The 21808-nt window shown below is 44.2% G+C and overlaps 1 protein-coding gene across 1 annotated transcript in view; it reads right to left on the bottom strand.

The window, feature by feature from the left end:
• LOC133418655 (collagen alpha-1(XII) chain-like) overlaps positions 1–21808 on the bottom strand; it is a 191174-nt gene that overhangs the window by 15017 nt on the left and 154349 nt on the right. The window contains exons 63-72 of the mRNA XM_061707468.1: positions 20506–20583; positions 15240–15326; positions 13438–13491; positions 10483–10578; positions 5613–5666; positions 3556–3609; positions 3399–3452; positions 494–565; positions 370–405; positions 155–221 (exon numbers count right to left, since the gene is read on the bottom strand). Coding sequence (XP_061563452.1) covers positions 155–221; positions 370–405; positions 494–565; positions 3399–3452; positions 3556–3609; positions 5613–5666; positions 10483–10578; positions 13438–13491; positions 15240–15326; positions 20506–20583 — 652 coding nt within the window. The remainder of the gene's footprint in view (positions 1–154; positions 222–369; positions 406–493; positions 566–3398; positions 3453–3555; positions 3610–5612; positions 5667–10482; positions 10579–13437; positions 13492–15239; positions 15327–20505; positions 20584–21808) is intronic.

Genomic DNA, 21808 nt, shown 5'->3' with positions numbered 1-21808 from the left:
TTTGACTAAAAATTAGACATTTTAACTAGAAATAAGACAAATATTCCTGGTGAGATTTTTAGTTTTTGCAGTGTAGCGACGCGCCGTGCCGTGGCGACGCGCCCTAGCAACATACCCTAGCAACATGCCCTAGCAACGCGCCGTGGCTACGTACCGTTGACCAGCTGCGCGCAGACTTGTCTGGCGATGGATCGCATCATGTTCTGGGGAGCGAAGTCGCCCTGCAGAGACGAGACAAACGTTAGCAACGTTTTTGGACGGTTTTGGAACCGTTACGACATCTACTGTCCTGACGAGTCACCAAAACCCGGGAAACCGCGGTTGAAAATCCTGCCACGTTCCCAAACTCAAATGTCCAGGTTTACTCACCCGCTCCCCCTTGTCTCCTTTGGGACCGATGCCGCCCTGAAATCAGAGAGACAGAACATTCAGGCTCAACATGTTTGCTGGACTCGTACTTGTACGATCCTCCGACGAGAGAAACAACACTTACGGGAGGACCGAAGTCTCCGGAGTTTCCTGGTTTCCCTGTAGGACCTGGGATTCCTGGGGATCCTGCTGGTCCCTGAACGGAAACACAAACCAGACATTCTGTCACCATTGTTTGTCGTTGAGGACCCAAACGCAGGAGAGCAGGAGGCAGGAGTTCACAAAAGCAGGATTTATTCAACAAAAACAAACCAAAAGTGCAAGATTCCTTTCCCAATTCCCAAAGCTATCCTGGGCCTGCTCCCCCACTATTTATGTAACTATTTCTCCAAATCCCAGAGCAACTACCACCTACGTTCCAACAAGTTTTATCTACTAAATGTGCCTAAAGTTAACTCAGAACTTGGTAAGCACTGCTTTAAGTAGCTGCACCTGTTGCCTGGAATGCACTGCAAAAAACTCTAAAGCTAAAGGATCATCAACCTTGGAGCTCTGAAAACTCGTGTTAGAGAAATCAGAGCAGCTTCATATCGTACTAGTTTCTGTTTTTAATGTGAATCCAGAGCCTTAGCCCTGTTCCCCCTTGAAATGTATTGTATCTGTGTGTTGTGATTTCTATGCCTTGTAATTGTTGTTTTTGTTGTGTGACTTGTGTGTCTGCAATTGTAATTTATTTTATGCTGCTGTCTTGGCCAGGCTTCCCTTGGAAAAGAGGTCATTGTGTCTCAACGGGACCGACCTGGTTAAATAAAGGCAAAATAAAAAAAAAATAAAAAAAGATTCCAAAAACCAGACCTGAAACATGGAGGAAGGAACAGTCCGGACCAGCAAGAAGGAAAGACAAGACTAGATAGAACAGGATAACGAGACACAGGTGACGACAATCAGGTAGATGGAAACAGGAGGGACAGAACTGAAACTGAAACTGGGGGAAACGTCCAACCCTGAGATCACCCCCCCCTCAAGGGACAGATCCCAGATGTCCCAATGAAGCATTACAAAAACCAACCCAGGCCGGGCCGACCGGCGAGACAGTTCAGGGGGGTCGCCCTCGGGACATAGCGGGTGGGTCAGACAAAACCTGAGGAGCCGGCTCAGGGGTGTTGAGAGCCATTGTCACGCAAGTTCCAGCTTCCCGAGGACCCCTGCAGGGACGAGGACTTGCAGGGACGAGGACCCCTGCAGGGACGAGGACCCCTGCAGGGACGAGGACCCCTGCAGGGACGAGGACTTGCAGGGACGAGGACTTGCAGGGACGAGGACTTGCAGGGACGAGGACCCCTGCAGGGACGAGGACTTGCAGGGACGAGGACTTGCAGGGACGAGGACTTGCAGGGACGAGGACTTGCAGGGACGAGGACCCCTGCAGGGACGAGGACTTGCAGGCGGCTCCAGTCTCCTACAGTGCTTGAGACACATTGTCACGCAAGTTCCGGCGTCTTGAATCCCTGCTGAGACGGCACCGTGGAAGTGTCTTTGACTTCCAGCTCCTGCAGAGACGAGGACTTGCAGGTGGCTCCAGTCTCATACAGAGACACGTAAGTTCCGGCGTCTTGAATCCCTGCTGAGACGGCACCGTGGAAGTGGCTTTGACGTCCAGCTCCTGCAGAGACAGGACTTGATCCACGGAGGATACCATATATGGACTTCCTGACTCCTCAGGGGGTCGTCCCAAACTGAGAGATCACACCTGACTGTAAATTATTTTCGTCTCTCACTTGGCTTGTTTATTCCTGTGTTTTGTTGATTGAACTTTTGTATAAAAACCCTGTGGCTAGGGCTGTTCGATTAATCGATTTTAAATCTAAATCGGATTTATTAATCAAAATCGATGTTAAAAAAAGGAAATCGGAAAATCGATTTTTTGCAGCTGGCTGCATTACAGACAGAGCTCGTCTAGTTTGGTCAAGAAAATTGTAAATGTTGTCACTTTACTAAACTCAAGGAGGATTTACAGGATCTTTCAGTTGCACTTCATTCCCAATAGGGAAATTTGTTTGCTATTTTTCTTTAAAAATAAAGATAAAATATTTGAAACAATTTTTTCCATTGTCTTTTGTAGTTTTACCAAAAAAATCGAAATCAAAATCGAAAATCGGGTTTTCAGAGAAAAAAAATCGGGATTTTATTTTTTTCCAAAATCGCCCAGCCCTACCTGTGGCCAAATCAATCTGGGTCAGCATTTCAACCAGACTCTGGTCTGTGTAGGTCTGCTCACCGCCGGCTACTGAATAAAACTCACTACTCACAAGCGGACTTCTGAACTGGTTTTGATAAATTCCTCAACAGGGGGAACCCGGGTCCTCGGCGCTGAGGGGGAACCCGGGACCATCACAGGAGCAGGACCTGGGGCTGATGCATCCAGGACCACCGTCCGAACAGGAGCAAGCCGGGGCTGGGCCCGACGTCGTCGTCTCCCTGGAGCCTGAAGGCTCCTGGGCCCTAAATAAACCCCGAGCCAGGCGTGTTCCCCGGAAGGGAGACTCCTCCTCCTCGACCCGGCGCATGTTCCTCTCCGCCTCCCGGCAGAAGAACTGGGATAGGGTGACGAGCTCTCCCGCTGGATCCAGCCTGGCTGGTCCGTTCTGTCACGAATGGTTTTGGTGAGGACCCAAACGCAGCAGAGCAGGAGGCAGGAGGCAGGAGAGCAGGAGAGCAGGAGAGTAGGAGGCAGGAGGTCACCAAAACTGGGTTTATTCAGCCAAAAACAAACCAAAAGTGCTGCTGAGCAGGATCAAAAAAAGGCAGACCAAAAACCAGAACTGAAACAGGATCAAAAACTCAACATGCCACGTGGAGGAAGGAACAGTCCGGACCAGCAGGAACAGGAAAGACAAGACTAGACACAGGTGACGACAATCAGGTAGATGGAAACAGGAGGGACAGAACTGAAACTGGGAGGAAATGTCCAGTCAGCTGGTCTCAGATTGAGTGAAGGCTGCTGGGGTTTGTGGGTAATGTAGTCTCACCATGAGCCCCGCGGGGCCTCGGGGGCCTCCGGCTCCCTCCTTTCCTGGGGGTCCCTGGAAAAAGAGACACCAGATCCAGCGTGAAAACCTGCAGCGACGGCTCACATTCCAGGATTCAGAGCCGCACGGTTAAAATAAACCAGGGGTTTTTACTCACCCGGACTCCGGCGGGTCCGACGGGGCCGACGCTTCCAGGAGGACCACGGGAACCCTGCAGAACCAGAACACACCTGAAAACACCTGGAAACACCTGGAATACCTGGAAACACACCTGAATACACCTGGAAACACCTGAATACACCTGGAAACACCTGGAAATACCTGGAAACACACCTGAATACACCTGGAAATACCTGGAAATACCTGGAAACACACCTGAATACACCTGGAAACACCTGGAAATACCTGGAAACACACCTGAATACACCTGGAAACACCTGGAAATACCTAGAAACACACCTGAAAACACCTGGAAACACCTGGAAACACATCTGAATACACCTGGAAACACCTGAATACACCTGGAAACACACCTGAATACACCTGGAAACACCTGGAAACACCTGGCATCACATCTGAATACACCTGAAAACACCTGGAAACACCTGGCATCACATCTGAATACACCTGGAAACACCTGAAAACACCTGGAAACACCTGGAAACACCTGGCATCACATCTGAATACACCTGGAAACACCTGGAAACACATCTGAATACACCTGGAAACACCTGGAAACACCTGAATACACCTGGAAACACATCTGAATACACCTGGAAATACCTGGAAACACCTGGAAACACCTGAATACACCTGAAAACACACCTGGATACACCTGGAAACACCTGGAAATACCTGGAAACACACCTGAATACACCTGGAAACACCTGGAAATACCTGGAAACACACCTGAAAACACCTGGAAACACCTGGAAATACCTGGAAACACACCTGAAAACACCTGAATACACCTGAAAACACCTGGAAACACCTGGAAACACCTGGCATCACATCTGAATACACCTGGAAACACCTGGAAACACCTGAATACACCTGGAAACACATCTGAATACACCTGGAAATACCTGGAAACACCTGGAAACACCTGAATACACCTGGAAACACCTGAATACACCTGAAAACACACCTGGATACACCTGGAAACACCTGGAAACACCTGAAAACACACCTGAATACACCTGGAAACACCTGGAAACACCTGAATACACCTGAATACTCCTGGAAACACCTGGAAACACCTGGAAACACCTGAATACACCTGGAAACACCTGGAAACACCTGAAAACACCTGGAAACACACCTGAATACACCTGGAAACACCTCTGAACGATGATAATTTAATCAGGTCTGGGTTCAGCCTCTCAACCCCCCGTAGAGCTCAGCTCCGTCTCCAGGGGGGGGGGGCAGTGTTCCCATGAGGAGGTTTTTACAGTGTAGTTCAGTGCCGGGGCTGCAGGTGTTGCTATGGCAACATGCGTTTAACGACCAGCAGACCAGGCAGCGCGGCTTCATAACGGCCAATAAAATCACGGATCTGGAAGACGTTAAGTTCCTCGTAAATCTGGTGCCAACGCACCGAAAGATGGAGAGGAATTCCTCAGGAGACGGAAGAGATTACGCTGCAAAAACTCACATCCTAACAAGAAAATGGGTCTTATTTTAGTTAAAATGTCTCATTTTTAGTCAAAAAAACAACAACTTTCACCTGTTTCAAGTAGATTTTCACTTGAAATAAGTAGAAAAATCTGCCAGTGGAACAGGATTTTTTTACTTGTAATGAGAAGATAAATCTTGTTCCACTGGCAGATTTTTCTACTTATTTCAAGTGAAAATTTACTTGAAACAGGTGAAAATTGTCAAATAACAAGTTATTTTTCCAGTGATGACTCTTGTTTTAAATGTAATGAGATTTTTTGACTACAAATGAGACATTTTAACTAGAAATAAGACAAATATTCCTGTAAGGTTTGGGGTTTTTGCAGAGCAGCCGTGATATTTAGTCGTTATTTCCTGCAGCTCCTCGTATGTTAGCGAGCAGGAAAACACCAGCGGGAGGTTAGGCAGCTCAGCTTGATCCGGGCTGTAAATCAGCGGCTCCATCTGAATCAGCAGCAGCTCAGCGGCGGCGCGGCGCCAGGAACGGTAGTCCGACCGGGAACTAAACCCACTTCCTGTCTGAGACGCCAAGCTTACCTTCTGTCCGGGAAGACCAGAGTCTCCGGGGTCTCCCTTGGGTCCAGGACGGCCCTGCAGACGAGAAAACAGGAGTCAGGGAACCAGAAAAACCTGCAGGAACCAGAAAAAACCTGCAGGAACTAGAAAAACCTGCAGGAACCAGAAAAACCTGCAGGAACCAGAAAAACCTGCAGGAACCAGAAAAACCTGCAGGAACCGTAAAAAACCTGCAGGAACCAGAAAAACCTGCAGGAACTAGAAAAACCTGCAGGAACCTGAAAAACCTGCAGGAACCGTAAAAAAAAACCTGCAGGAACCAGAAAAAACCTGCAGGAACTAGAAAAACCTGCAGGAACCAGAAAAATCTGCAGGAACCAGAAAAAAAAACCTGCAGGAATCAGAAAAACCTGCAGGAACCAGAAAAACCTGCAGGAACCAGAAAAACCTGCAGGAACCGGAAAAACCTGCAGGAACCAGAAAAAACCTGCAGGAACCAGAAAAACCTGCAGGAACCAGAAAAAACCTGCAGGAACCAGAAAAACCTGCAGGAACCAGAAAAAAAAAAACCTGCAGGAATCAGAAAAACCTGCAGGAACCGGAAAAACCTGCAGGAACCAGAAAAACCTGCAGGAACCAGAAAAAAAAACCTGCAGGAATCAGAAAAACCTGCAGGAACCGGAAAAACCTGCAGGAACCAGAAAAAAAAACCTGCAGGAACCAGAAAAACCTGCAGGAACCAGAAAAACCTGCAGGAACCAGAAAAACCTGCAGGAACCAGAAAAAAAAAACCTGCAGGAACCAGAAAAACCTGCAGGAACTAGAAAAACTTGCATGTAGTCCCTGATTTACCTGTAGTGCACTAGTCCCTGATTTACCTGTAGTGCATGTAGTCCCTGATTTACCTGTAGTGCACTAGTCCCTGATTTACCTGTAGTGCACTAGTCCCTGATTTACCTGTAGTGCATGTAGTCCCTGATTTACCTGTAGTGAATGTAGTCCCTGATTTACCTGTAGTGCATGTAGTCCCTGATTTACCTGTAGTGCACTAGTCCCTGATTTACCTGTAGTGAATATAGTCCCTGATTTACCTGTAGTGCATGTAGTCCCTGATTTACCTGTAGTGCACTAGTCCCTGATTTACCTGTAGTGCATGTAGTCCCTGATTTACCTGTAGTGCATGTGGTCCCTGATTTACCTGTAGTGCATGTAGTCCCTGATTTACCTGTAGTGCACTAGTCCCTGATTTACCTGTAGTGCATGTAGTCCCTGATTTACCTGTAGTGCATGTGGTCCCTGATTTACCTGTAGTGCACTAGTCCCTGATTTACCTGTAGTGCATGTAGCCCCTGATTTACCTGTAGTGCACTAGTCCCTGATTTACCTGTAGTGCACTAGTCCCTGATTTACCTGTAGTGCATGTAGTCCCTGATTTACCTGTAGTGCACTAGTCCCTGATTTACCTGTAGTGCATGTAGTCCCTGATTTACCTGTAGTGCATGTAGTCCCTGATTTACCTGTAGTGCATGTAGTCCCTGATTTACCTGTAGTGCATGTAGTCCCTGATTTACCTGTAGTGCACTAGTCCCTGATTTACCTGTAGTGCACTAGTCCCTGATTTACCTGTAGTGCACTAGTCCCTGATTTACCTGTAGTGCATGTGGTCCCTGATTTACCTGTAGTGCATGTAGTCCCTGATTTACCTGTAGTGCATGTAGTCCCTGATTTACCTGTAGTGCATGTAGTCCCTGATTTACCTGTAGTGCACTAGTCCCTTATTTACCTGTAGTGCACTAGTCCCTGATTTACCTGTAGTGCATGTAGTCCCTGATTTACCTGTAGTGCATGTAGTCCCTGATTTACCTGTAGTGCATGTAGTCCCTGATTTACCTGTAGTGCATGTAGTCCCTGATTTACCTGTAGTGCATGTAGTCCCTGATTTACCTGTAGTGCATGTAGTCCCTGATTTACCTGTAGTGCACTAGTCCCTGATTTACCTGTAGTGCACTAGTCCCTGATTTACCTGTAGTGCATGTAGTCCCTGATTTACCTGTAGTGAATGTAGTCCCTGATTTACCTGTAGTGCATGTAGTCCCTGATTTACCTGTAGTGCACTAGTCCCTGATTTACCTGTAGTGAATATAGTCCCTGATTTACCTGTAGTGCATGTAGTCCCTGATTTACCTGTAGTGCACTAGTCCCTGATTTACCTGTAGTGCATGTAGTCCCTGATTTACCTGTAGTGCATGTGGTCCCTGATTTACCTGTAGTGCATGTAGTCCCTGATTTACCTGTAGTGCACTAGTCCCTGATTTACCTGTAGTGCATGTAGTCCCTGATTTACCTGTAGTGCATGTGGTCCCTGATTTACCTGTAGTGCATGTAGTCCCTGATTTACCTGTAGTGCATGTAGCCCCTGATTTACCTGTAGTGCACTAGTCCCTGATTTACCTGTAGTGCATGTAGCCCCTGATTTACCTGTAGTGCACTAGTCCCTGATTTACCTGTAGTGCACTAGTCCCTGATTTACCTGTAGTGCATGTAGTCCCTGATTTACCTGTAGTGCACTAGTCCCTGATTTACCTGTAGTGCATGTAGTCCCTGATTTACCTGTAGTGCATGTAGTCCCTGATTTACCTGTAGTGCACTAGTCCCTGATTTACCTGTAGTGCACTAGTCCCTGATTTACCTGTAGTGCACTAGTCCCTGATTTACCTGTAGTGCATGTGGTCCCTGATTTACCTGTAGTGCATGTAGTCCCTGATTTACCTGTAGTGCATGTAGTCCCTGATTTACCTGTAGTGCATGTAGTCCCTGATTTACCTGTAGTGCACTAGTCCCTGATTTACCTGTAGTGCACTAGTCCCTGATTTACCTGTAGTGCATGTAGTCCCTGATTTACCTGTAGTGCATGTAGTCCCTGATTTACCTGTAGTGCATGTAGTCCCTGATTTACCTGTAGTGCATGTAGTCCCTGATTTACCTGTAGTGCATATAGTCCCTTATTTACCTGTAGTGCACTAGTCCCTGATTTACCTGTAGTCCCTGATTTACCTGTAGTGCATGTAGTCCCTGATTTACCTGTAGTGCATGTAGTCCCTGATTTACCTGTAGTGCATGTAGTCCCTGATTTACCTGTAGTGCATGTAGTCCCTGATTTACCTGTAGTGCACTAGTCCCTGATTTACCTGTAGTGCACTAGTCCCTGATTTACCTGTAGTGCACTAGTCCCTGATTTACCTGTAGTCCCTGATTTACCTGTAGTGCACTAGTCCCTGATTTACCTCTAGTGCATATAGTCCCTGATTTACCTGTAGTGCATGTAGTCCCTTATTTACCTGTAGTGCATGTAGTCCCTGATTTACCTGTAGTGCACTAGTCCCTGATTTACCTGTAGTGCATGTAGTCCCTGATTTACCTGTAGTGCACTAGTCCCTGATTTACCTGTAGTGCATGTAGTCCCTTATTTACCTGTAGTGCATGTAGTCCCTGATTTACCTGTAGTGCATGTAGTCCCTTATTTACCTGTAGTGCATGTAGTCCCTGATTTACCTGTAGTGCATGTAGTCCCTGATTTACCTGTAGTGCATGTAGCCCCTGATTTACCTGTAGTGCACTAGTCCCTGATTTACCTGTAGTGCATGTAGTCCCTGATTTACCTGTAGTGCACTAGTCCCTGATTTACCTGTAGTGCATGTAGTCCCTGATTTACCTGTAGTGCACTAGTCCCTGATTTACCTGTCGTGCACTAGTCCCTGATTTACCTGTAGTGCATGTAGTCCCTGATTTACCTGTAGTGCACTAGTCCCTGATTTACCTGTAGTGCATGTAGTCCCTGATTTACCTGTAGTGCATGTAGTCCCTGATTTACCTGTAGTGCATGTAGCCCCTGATTTACCTGTAGTGCACTAGTCCCTGATTTACCTGTAGTGCATGTAGTCCCTGATTTACCTGTAGTGCACTAGTCCCTGATTTACCTGTAGTGCATGTAGTCCCTGATTTACCTGTAGTGCACTAGTCCCTGATTTACCTGTAGTGCACTAGTCCCTGATTTACCTGTAGTGCATGTAGTCCCTGATTTACCTGTAGTGCACTAGTCCCTGATTTACCTGTAGTGCATGTAGTCCCTGATTTACCTGTAGTGCATGTAGTCCCTGATTTACCTGTAGTGCACTAGTCCCTGATTTACCTGTAGTGCACTAGTCCCTGATTTACCTGTAGTGCACTAGTCCCTGATTTACCTGTAGTGCACTAGTCCCTGATTTACCTGTAGTGCATGTAGTCCCTGATTTACCTGTAGTGCACTAGTCCCTGATTTACCTGTAGTGCACTAGTCCCTGATTTACCTGTAGTGCACTAGTCCCTGATTTACCTGTAGTGCATGTAGTCCCTGATTTACCTGTAGTGCACTAGTCCCTGATTTACCTGTAGTGCACTAGTCCCTGATTTACCTGTAGTGCACTAGTCCCTGATTTACCTGTAGTGCACTAGTCCCTAATTTACCCTGATGTATGTATTTGTATTTGTTTTTACCGTCATTTGTTGCTTTTATTACTACGCCTTGTGTTCCTTCTGCCAATGGAAATGAGCCTTTTGGCTACAATTAAGTGCATTTACATTTTTAAAATGTTCATTAATGTACATTGTCTCTCTTTAACAAATAAATGAGAAACGAAAAATTAAATTAAATGGGACTAATGTGGAACTACAACCAGCGGACGTGGGCGGAGCCAAAACCAGTGTTGGGGTGTGTGTTGGATATACGTCAGGTGTGTGTAGGTGTGTGTTATACGTACAGCCGCTGGGTCCCTGGGGTCCCGGTGTGTGTGTTAGTGTGTGTGTAGTTGTGTGTATTGTGTCATTAGTGTGTGTAGGTGTGCGTTATACGTACAGCCTCCCCCGGGAGGGACAGCCCGCTGGGTCCCTGGGGTCCGGGCAGACCCAGGGGTCCCGGTGGTCCGTTGTCTCCCCGGGGACCGATGGGCCCCTGAAACCAGAGAGAAGAGGGGGGGTCAGTAATAAAGAGCCCCGGTGGGGGGGTCAGTGATAAACAGCCCCTGGGGGGGGGGGGTAGATGTGGCTCATGTTCCTGCTGATATCTGATCTTTGTGCTGGAAGTGAAGCTGCATCAGAGATAATCGCTCTCAGATGTGAGAGTTTCCTCCTCCCCCAGAACAACCATGATCCTCCAGGGGAGAGTTTCCTCCTCCAGAACAACCATGTTCCTCCAGGGGAGAGTTTCCTCCTCCCCCAGAACAACCATGTTCCTCCAGGGGAGAGTTTCCTCCTCCCCCAGAACAACCATGTTCCTCCAGGGGAGAGTTTCCTCCTCCCCCAGAACAACCATGTTCCTCCAGGGGAGAGTTTCCTCCTCCAGAACAACCATGTTCCTCCAGGGGAGAGTTTCCTCCCCCAGAACAACCATGTTCCTCCAGGGGAGAGTTTCCTCCTCCCCCAGAACAACCATGTTCCTCCAGGGGAGAGTTTCCTCCCCCAGAACAACCATGTTCCTCCAGGGGAGAGTTTCCTCCTCCCCCAGAACAACCATGTTCCTCCAGGGGAGAGTTTCCTCCCCCAGAACAACCATGTTCCTCCAGGGGAGAGTTTCCTCCCCCAGAACATCCATGTTCCTCCAGGGGAGAGTTTCCTCCCCCAGAACAACCATGTTCCTCCAGGGGAGAGTTTCCTCCCCCAGAACATCCATGTTCCTCCAGGGGAGAGTTTCCTCCCCCAGAACAACCATGTTCCTCCAGGGGAGAGTTTCCTCCCCCAGAACAACCATGTTCCTCCAGGGGAGAGTTTCCTCCCCCAGAACAACCATGTTCCTCCAGGGGAGAGTTCCCTGCGTGCGTTTTTGCGTTCGTTCGTGCGTTTTTGCGTGCATTTTTGCGTGCTTTTTTGCGTGCTTTTTTGCGTGCTTTTTTGAGTGCGTGCATTCGTTTTGCGTGTGTTTTGCGTGTGCTCGTGCGTTTTGCGTGTGTTTTTTCGTGCGTTTGTGCGTTTTGCGTGTGTTTGTTCGTGCGTTCGTTCGTTTTGCGTGCGTTTTTTCGTGCGTTTTTGCATGCGTGCGTTTTGCATGAGTTCGTGCGTTTTTTCGCGCGTGCGTGCGTTTCGCGTGCGTTTTTGCGTGCGTGCGTTTGTTTTGCGTGTGTTTTTTCGTGCGTTTTGCGTGTTTTTTCGTGCATTCGTGCGTGCGTTTCGCGTGCGTTTTTGCGTGCGTGCGTTTGTTTTGCGTGTGTTTTTTCGTGCGTTTTGCGTGTTTTTTCGTGCATTCGTGCGTGCGTTTTTGTGTGCGTTTTTTCGTGCGTTCGTGCGTGCGTTTTTGCGTGCGTGCGTTTTGCGTTTCTTTCGTGCGTTGTTTCGTGCGTTTTTGCGTGCGTGCGTTCATTTTGCGTGCGTTTTTTCGCGCGTGCGTGCGTTTCGCGTGCGTTTTTGCGTGCGTGCGTTTGTTTTGCGTGCGTTTTTTCGTGCATTCGTGCGTTTGTTTTGCATGCGTTTTTTCGTGCGTTTTCAACATTTCCACTTTTTTCCTCCAGGGGAGAGTTTCCTCCCCCAGAACAACCATGTTCCTCCAGGGGAGAGTTCCCTGCGTGCGTTTTTGCGTTCGTTCGTGTGTTTTTGCGTGCTTTTTTGAGTGCGTGCATTCGTTTTGCGTGTGTTTTGCGTGCGTTTTTTTTCGTGCGTTTGTGCGTTTTTTCGTGCGTTGTTTGTGCGTTTGTGCGTTTTTGCATTTTTCGTGCGTTTTTTCGTGCGTTCGTGCGTTTTTTCGTGCGTTTTTGCGTGCGTTTTTGTGTGCGTGCGTTCGTTTTGCGTGCATTTTTTCGTGCGTTCGTGCCTTTTTGCGTGCGTGCGTTTTTGGGTGCGTTCTTGCGTGCATTTTTTCGTGCGTACATTCGTTTTGCGTGTGTTTTGCGTGCGTTTTTTCGTGCGTTTGGCGTGTGTTTTTTCGTGCGTGCGTTCGTTTTGCGTGCGTTTTTTCGTGCGTTCGTGCGTTTTTGCGTCCGTGCGTTTTGCATGAGTTCATGCGTTTTTGCGTGCGTGCGTTTTTGCGTGCATTCGTGTGTTTTTGCGTGCATTTTTTCGTGCGTTCGTGCATTTTTGCGTCCGTGCGTTTTGCATGAGTCCATGCGTTTTTGCGTGCGTGCGTGCATTTTTGCGTGCGTTCGTGTGTTTTTTCGTGCGTTCGTGCGTGCGTTTTTGCGTGCATGCGTGCGTTCGTTTTGCGTGCGTTTTTTCGTGCGTTTTTGCATGCGTGCGTTTTGCATGAGTTCGTGCGTTTTTGCATGCGTGCGTTTTGCATGCGTTTTTGCGTGCGTTTTTGCGTGCGTGCGTTCGTTTTGTGTGTGTTTTTTCGCGCGTGCGTGCGTTTCGCGTGCGTTTTTGCGTGCATGCGTTTGTTTTGCGTGTGTTTTTTCGTGCGTTTTGCGTGTTTTTTCGTGCATTCGTTTGTTTGCGTGCATTCGTGCGTTTTGCATGAGTTTGTGCGTTTTTGCGTGCGTGTGTTTTGCATGAGTTTGTGCGTTTTTGCGTGCGTGCGTTTTGCGTGCGTTCGTGCGTTTTTGCGTGCGTTTTTGCGGGCGTGCGTGCGTTTCGCGTGTGTTTTTGCGTGCGTGCGTTTGTTTTGCGTGCGTTTTTTCGTGCATTCGTGCGTTTGTTTTGCGTGCGTTTTTCCGTGCGTTTTCGACATTTCCACTTTTTTCCTCCAGGGGAGAGTTTCCTCCTCCCCCAGAACAACCATGTTCCTCCAGGGGAGAGTTTCCTCCCCCAGAACATCCATGTTCCTCCAGGGGAGAGTTTCCTCCCCCAGAACAACAACGTTCCTACTGAAGTTCTCTGAAGGACTTACCGCAGGACCGGACTCTCCTCTCTCTCCTCGGGGGCCTTTGCTGCCGGGGGCTCCCTGGGGAGAAAAAGGGAGGGTGTTAGAGACACAAACCCAGACCTGGACCAGGTCCTGGTCCTCCTCATCCTCTTCCCCCCCAACCCTCCCACTCATGTAAACACTAGAGGATGTAATTCTTTACGCCGACAATGCCTGACTCTCCTGAACTAATCCTGAAGTAATCCTGAATTAATCCTAAACTAATCCTCAACTAATCCTCAACTAATCCTGAACTAATCCTGAACTAATCCTGGACTAATCCTGAACTAATCCTGGACTAATCCTGAACTAATCCTGAACTAATCCTGAATTTATCCTGAACTAATCCTGAACTAATCCTGAACCAATCCTGAAATAAACCTGAACTAATCCTGAACTAATCCTTAACTAATCCTGAACTAATCCTGAACTAAACCTGAACTAATCCTGAACTAATCCTGAATTTATCCTGAATTTATCCTGAACTAATCCTGAACTAATCCTGAATTTATCCTGAACTAATCCTGAACTAATCCTGAACCAATCCTGAAGTAAACCTGAACTAATCCTGAACTAATCCTGAACTAATCCTGAACTAATCCTGAACTAAACCTGAACTAATCCTGAACTAATCCTGAATTTATCCTGAACTAATCCTGAACTAATCCTGAACTAATCCTGAACTAATCCTGAATTTATCCTGAACTAATCCTGAACTAATCCTGAACCAATCCTGAAGTAAACCTGAACTAATCCTGAACTAATCCTGAACTAATCCTGAACTAATCCTGAACTAAACCTGAACTAATCCTGAACTAATCCTGAATTTATCCTGAACTAATCCTGAACTAATCCTGAACTAATCCTGAACTAATCCTGAATTTATCCTGAACTAATCCTGAACTAATCCTGAACTAAACCTGAACTAATCCTGAACTAATCCTGAATTTATCCTGAACTAATCCTGAACTAATCCTGAACTAATCCTGAACTAATCCTGAATTTATCCTGAACTAATCCTGAACTAATCCTGAACTAAACCTGAACTAATCCTAAACTAATCCTAAACTAATCCTGGACTAATCCTGGACTAATCCTGAACTAATCCTGAACTAATCCTGGACTAATCCTGAACTAATCCTGAACTAATCCTGGACTAATCCTGAACTAATCCCGAACTAATCCCAAACTAATCCTGAACTAATCCCGGCAGCTACAGATGTTCTGGGACCCGGTTCTGGTTAGTCTGGATCAGGGAGGGATGTAGCATCTTATAATGTAATAATTTCCTATAATGTAATAATTTCCTGAAAATGTAATAAAATTTGCACTTAACTCAATCGAAAATGGAATAAAATCCAATAATGTAATAACTTTACCAATAATGTAATAAAATATCCAGACTGATATTGTAATAACATTTTTACCGATAATTTTTACCTTATTACGTTATTGGGAATTTATTACATGGAACTCAAAGTCTGCAATTTAACCCAATAGTCATTCTGGTGTTTCAAATCCAGCGTTTATAACATTCTTAGATACTTAAAACACAAAATGTAGAACTCTTGACTGAAAATAACATTATTGGGTTTTATTACATTTTCGATTTAGTTAAGTGCAAATTTTATTAAATTTTCAGGAAATTATTACATTATAGGAAATTATTACATTTTAGGAAATTATTACATTTTAGGAAATTATTACATTTTAGGAAATTATTACATTTTAGGATGCTACAGGGGGGTTAGGGGGTTTAGGGGGTTTAGGGGGTACTGGGGACTCACCACTGGTCCCTGGGGGCCCGGCTGTCCCGAGGCCTCGGAGGTGCAGGTGCAGGCGTTGGGGAGGGACGGGCATTTCATCTCATCCCTCTGGAGGAGAAACATCAGAGAAACATCAGAAAAACATCAGAAAAACATCAGAAAAACATCAGAGAAACATCAGAAAAACATCAGAAAAACATCAGAAAAACATCAGAGAAACATCAGAAAAACATTAGAAAAACATCAGAAAAACATCAGAAAAACATCAGAAAAATATCAGAGAAACATCAGAGAAACATCAGAAATATTCAAACCAAGACCCAGACAGACACGTAAAGGTGCCGTTAGACGACTGAACATCAGTTTAATAATAATAATAATTAAAGCTGCACTCAGCGATGAACAGGATGAATAAATAACATTTTTCGAAGAACAACGGCAGCGCAGAAATCTGATCTGTGGTCTAATCCCGAGGTGAAAAACCTTCCTAAAATATCCAGAGCTGCGTTTTTAATCAATCACGGGCTGGATTTAAGCAGATTTATTAAAAACCCGTTTCCATCGGCCGGTTCCAGGTGAATCCCGTCTGGCAAAAACAGATAAATGTCGCATTAATCAGATCCATTTCTTCATTTCCTTCGGGGGATTAATGAAGTATTTTTTAATAAAGTGTTGTCAGGACTCTGCGGTGGTTTACGGCTCTGTGGTTCCCTGGCCGGGAATCAAACTACCGGCTTCTGAATGCCGTCTTTACTGTTTACTGAGGGTTTTTTGTTGGTAGTCGCTCTGGTGAAAGACCTGCAGGCCCGAACATCCTGGTACTTATCGGTCGCTAGGGGTGGGCAAAAATATCGATATGGCAATATATCGCAATACTTTTCCAGCCGATTCAATATCGAGATTCAAAATGTTAATATTGATTTTTTATTTTATTTTATTTTTTTTTTTTTTTTTAATATTTTTTATCCCCGATTTTTCCCCATCTATCCCCCAGTGCTCCTACCTAAGTGACAGTCCTGGGCATTGCCACTCTCTACCAACCCTGGGAGGGCCCTGCACTGAGCTCAGGTTTTATTTCACGTTTTATTTCATTTTATAATTTATTTTTTATATAACACAATTGCCTGTCCTTAAAAAATGAAAAATAATGGCCAGAGGTTTATTTATTTATGGATTTATATCTATACCAACAGATCACTGTGCCTGTCCTTGGTTTTAGTTCCATCTTTCTTGTGTTTATTATCATTTGCCACATAATTAAAGCAACCTCATCCTAAATTTAATGTTAATTTCATATGATGTAAATTATATGAAAAACGGAACATCCATGATGGAGTGTCCATGACGGAACGTCCATGATGGAACGTCCATGACGGAACGTCCATGACGGAACGTCCATGACGGAACGTCCATGATGGAACGTCCATGACGGAACGTCCATGATGGAACGTCCATGACGGAACGTCCATGACAACGTCCATGACGGAGTGTCCATGATGGAACGTCCATGATGGAACGTCCATGACGGAGTGTCCATGATGGAACGTCCATGACGGAACGTCCATGACGGAACGTCCATGATGGAACGTCCATGATGGAACGTCCATGATGGAACGTCCATGATGGAACGTCCATGACGGAGTGTCCATGATGGAACGTCCATGACGGAACGTCCATGACGGAACGTCCATGACGGAGTGTCCATGACGACGTCCATGACGGAACGTCCGTGACGGAACGTCCATGATTGAACGTCCATGACGTAACGTCCATGACAGAACGTCCATGACGGAACGTCCATGACGGAACGTCCATGACGGAACGTCCGTGACGGAACGTCCGTGACGGAACGTCCGTGACGGAGCGTCCGTGACGGAGTGTCCATGACGACGTCCATGACGGAACGTCCATGACGGAACGTCCATGACGGAGTGTCCATGATGGAACGTCCATGACGGAACGTCCATGACGGAACGTCCATGACGGAACGTCCATGACGGAGTGTCCATGACGACGTCCATGACGGAACGTCCATGACGGAACGTCCATGACGGAACGTCCGTGACGGAACGTCCGTGACGGAACGTCCGTGACGGAGCGTCCGTGACGGAACGTCCATGACGACGTCCATGATGGAACGTCCATGATGGAACGTCCATGACGGAACGTCCATGACGACGTCCATGACGGAACGTCCATGACGGAGTGTCCAGGATAAACCTGGTCCGGGTCTGTTGGGTCTGTGATGTCACAGATCTGCAGGTCTGAGCGTCTCACTGAGAGACAGTTTCAGAGACGTCTTTTCCAGAGTTTGTTTTGTATGTATTTGTTTTGGATGTCCGTTTAATCTCAGAGAAACCCAGATGACTCGGAGCTGTAAACATTCCCAGCACAGATGGAACAGCAAATAAACAGGACCGCTGACGAACACACGGGCAGATGTTTGAAGTGTCGGGACGTGGTGGATGATATGAAAGTATAAAACCGGCGGTTCAGTCATCGTGGTGACCTCCTTCACACGGAGCTCCGGCTGATTGGAAGCACGTGTTTAATCAGAGCTCGCTGGTGCACAAACCCGCTCACTTTCCCACCATTTAGATCAGATTTTTCTTGGTGTGCCGGATTTGACCAATTTTTTTTTTTTCAAAATAACAAAAACGGTGCAAACATTTATTTCTCTAATTCTTTTTTTTTACTATTGTTATCTAATCTAATATCAGTTTAATTAATTTTAATGGAAATATGCACTTTGTTTACACTCTAATTATGTAAAATATATTTCTTCAGGATCTTTTCTTGAACTTTCTCGTTTTTTTTCAAATTATGTGTAAGATACTTTTAATATCATTTTACAAAGATAAACAGAAACAAGTTTTTTTTTTAATATATTTCGCTTTTTTATAGGAAATGTAATTAAAAGCTAAATCTTTCTTATTACATCCGAGAGTGTTTCTTTGTGATTTAGAGATTTTTCCAGTACAATTAAGTGTATTTATTTATTTAGTAACTGTTTTACTTTGTCACTATCCTCGTATTCAAAACTGAAATTCTCCGAATAAATATCTTCTATCATCTTTTTTAGCAGTGATATTTTTCCTGCGAAAATATATAATAGTAGTCAGTTAATAAAAATAAACGACCGTCTACAAAGAAATAAAATCAGCAAATGCATTCTAGAAAACTAAAAACATGTAAAAAACTGCTCTATTTGTGGAATAACGATGGATTTGTAGAAGAAATATATTATTTGTAGAAGACACCCCTGATTTAGATGTTTGTTTTGAGGAGGAAACTCATAAAGAGAAGCTGAAAGCTGCACGGCTGATCCAGCTAGAGCCTGCAGGCTGGAGTTGATGTTTGTTCTGCAGGTCGTGGGGGGTAATAGTAGGTTATATTAGGTTATATTAGGTTATAGTAGGTTAGGTAATAGTAGGTTATGGAGTTAATCTCTTTACACGGACAACGGTTTGCTGTGCTCAGTGTTAATGCTTAAAACTACTCACTGTTTTCCAGAGGTAATGCTTTTTATTCTCAGTGTTGCTACTTAAAACTATTCATTGTTTGCCATTTAGGCCGATACACTGAGAGAGTTTGTGGATGAGACTATTGGTTTAATGCAGGGGTCTTCAACCGTATATAACCATATATATATATATATATATATATATATATATATATATATATATATATATATATATATATATATATATATATATGATTGAGAAAATATGGAGGATTTTTTGTGCCAAAATTAAATAAATAAATACATCATTAATTAATTAAATTGGGAATTAAATATATCACTAATTAATTAAATGTGTCATTAATTAATTAAAATTAGAATGAAATATGTCATTAATTAATTAAAATACAATTCATTTTAAGTAAAAATATATATTTATTGTTTCAGCATTTAATTAATAAATTAGTTACACATTTAATTAATGATTTGGTGTTGCTGAATCATGAAATGTAAATGTAAAACTGGAAAACTCCATTAACAGGCGATAATAATCTACTTTTGACAATAACTATTTAGTCTCCAACTCTACATAAATGATTCCCCTGACGTGAGTCATGTGACTAATGTAACTTTAGAGAGAAAAACGAGCTAGCTAGCTGTTTAAGAAAAGAAAATTTGTTGCTAAATTGACTTGTCTATTTCATATTTAACTAGTTAAACCTGAAGGATAAATTAGTGACGATAACGAAGCCTAAAGCTGGAGATTGTAACGTTCCAGCTCGGCCTAACGTTACTCCTTCAAAGTTTCATCAACCGTAAACACGTGTAGCTAAAAACCCAGTCAGGAATTATAGAAGCAGAATAAAACACATTCAACAGTTATTATAAGACAGGCTTAAAACCAAAAAAAAGGGGAAGAAATAAGAATTCCAAGCGGGTCCTGCTCTGTTTTTCTCTCATCTAAGGGATAAAAAAGATTGACGACTCCTGTCCAGACGAATCTATGTGATTTAATGTTAACGTGATGATTGTGGAGCTTGATGGATGATTGACAGTTCAGGCTGCACAGACTCTGCAGAATGTGGTTGTTTCCTCCTTCTCTGAGTTGCTGAGGGGAGAACACTTTATATACCGTTGAAATCAGACTGAAAAAGTGGGGGTCGTCTTACATTCAGGTCTAGACGTTATACCCATTCACAACACTAGATGGCGCCAGATATCTTTAAAGCGAATGCTGAACTTAACTCCCCAGGACAAAGGAACCCCTGGCACCAAGAAGAAAAATAAAAATAACGGTAAAAAAGAAAAGGGAAGAAAATAAAAGAAGAGATAACAGAAAATGGAGAAACGTAGCGACAATCTGGAGAAAAGCTGGTTGAAGATCGGCAGGTTATGATGCAAACTGAGGCAAAATAACAGGCTTTTTTTCTCGAATTTATTGTTATTATCATTTGTTTCAGATGTACTGTAATTATTTTCTGTGTAAAAATTGAATTAGGTGTTCAAAAAGACTTTTTTATTTATTTTTTATTTTTTTTAATTTTTATTTTTTTTTTATTTTTTTTTTTTATTTATAAAAAAAACAAAAAATCAGGGTTGTCTTATATTCGGGCCATTACGGTCTGTTAAAGCGAGAGAAAAACACTTTATAAATGTTAAAGCGAGAGAAAAACACTTTATAAATGTTAAAGCGAGAGAAAACCTGGTTTTCATTTAAAGAACCGGGCCCTCGGACCCCCAGGACCCGGGCCCCCGGGCCCCCTGGCCCCCGGGCCCCCTGGCCCCCGGGCCCTCGGCCCCGGGTCCCGGCGGAGGATTCCTCACCATGGACGGCAGGTCGCAGCATCGGTCCCTGCTGGTCCAGGCCAAGTTACAGACGATGTCCAACATCTGGATCTGGAACTGAAAACAGAGGAGGAGATGAAAACATGAAAACATGAAAACATGAGAACATGAAAACATGAAAACATGAAAACATGAAAACATGAAAACATGAGAACATGAAAACATGAACACATGAAAACATGAAAACATGAAAACATGAAAACATGAGAACATGAAAACATGAAAACATGAAAACATGAACACATGAAAACATGAAAACATGAAAACATGAAAACATGAGAACATGAAAACATGAAAACATGAAAACATGAGAACATGAAAATATGAAAACATGAAAACATGAAAACATGAAATCATGAAAACATGAAAACATGAAAACATGAAAACATGAAATCATGAAAACATGAAAACATGAAAACATGAAAACATGAGAACATGAAGACATGAAAACATGAAAACATGAGAACATGAAAACATGAAAACATGAGAACATGAAAACATGAAGACATGAAAACATGAAAACATGAGAACATGAAAACATGAAAACATGAAAACATGAGAACATGAAAATATGAAAACATGAAAACATGAAAACATGAAAACATGAAATCATGAAAACATGAAAACATGAAAACATGAAATCATGAAAACATGAAAACATGAAAACATGAGAACATGAAGACATGAAAACATGAAAACATGAGAACATGAAAACATGAAAACATGAGAACATGAAAACATGAAGACATGAAAACATGAAAACATGAAAACATGAAAACATGAAAACATGAAAACATGAGAACATGAAAACATGAAAACATGAGAACATGAAAACATGAAAACATGAAAACATGAGAACATGAAAACATGAGAACATGAAAACATGAGAACATGAAAACATGAAAACATGTGTCTGTTGTTCTAACAGCGATGACACCAACGTCTGCTTTCTAAAATCTGTTTTAAAGGAGCATGAGGCTCCTTTTAAGAAATGAGACTCTGTAGCGCCACCCTTCACCACGACGGCCGTTGGGGGTACTGCAGCCAACAGTGAAGCCGGCACGGGAGAACGGGGAGAACGTGCATGCAGCGTCATGTGACGTCACATCTGCAGGACAGCGCGGGAAATTCAGGACCGAATTGCAGCACATTTTGCAGCACACAGCCTGTTCAAGGCAACGGAGAGATACACTAGAGGAAACATTCTTTTGGGTTTGGAACGCTTCATCTGACATTATTACTAGAAAACTTAAAACGTATACGAATTTCTTTTCATAAATCC

Source organism: Cololabis saira, chromosome 18, assembly GCF_033807715.1.
Source record: "Cololabis saira isolate AMF1-May2022 chromosome 18, fColSai1.1, whole genome shotgun sequence".
NCBI lineage: Eukaryota > Metazoa > Chordata > Actinopteri > Beloniformes > Belonidae > Cololabis > Cololabis saira.
This window is presented reverse-complemented; position numbering and strand designations above follow the sequence as displayed.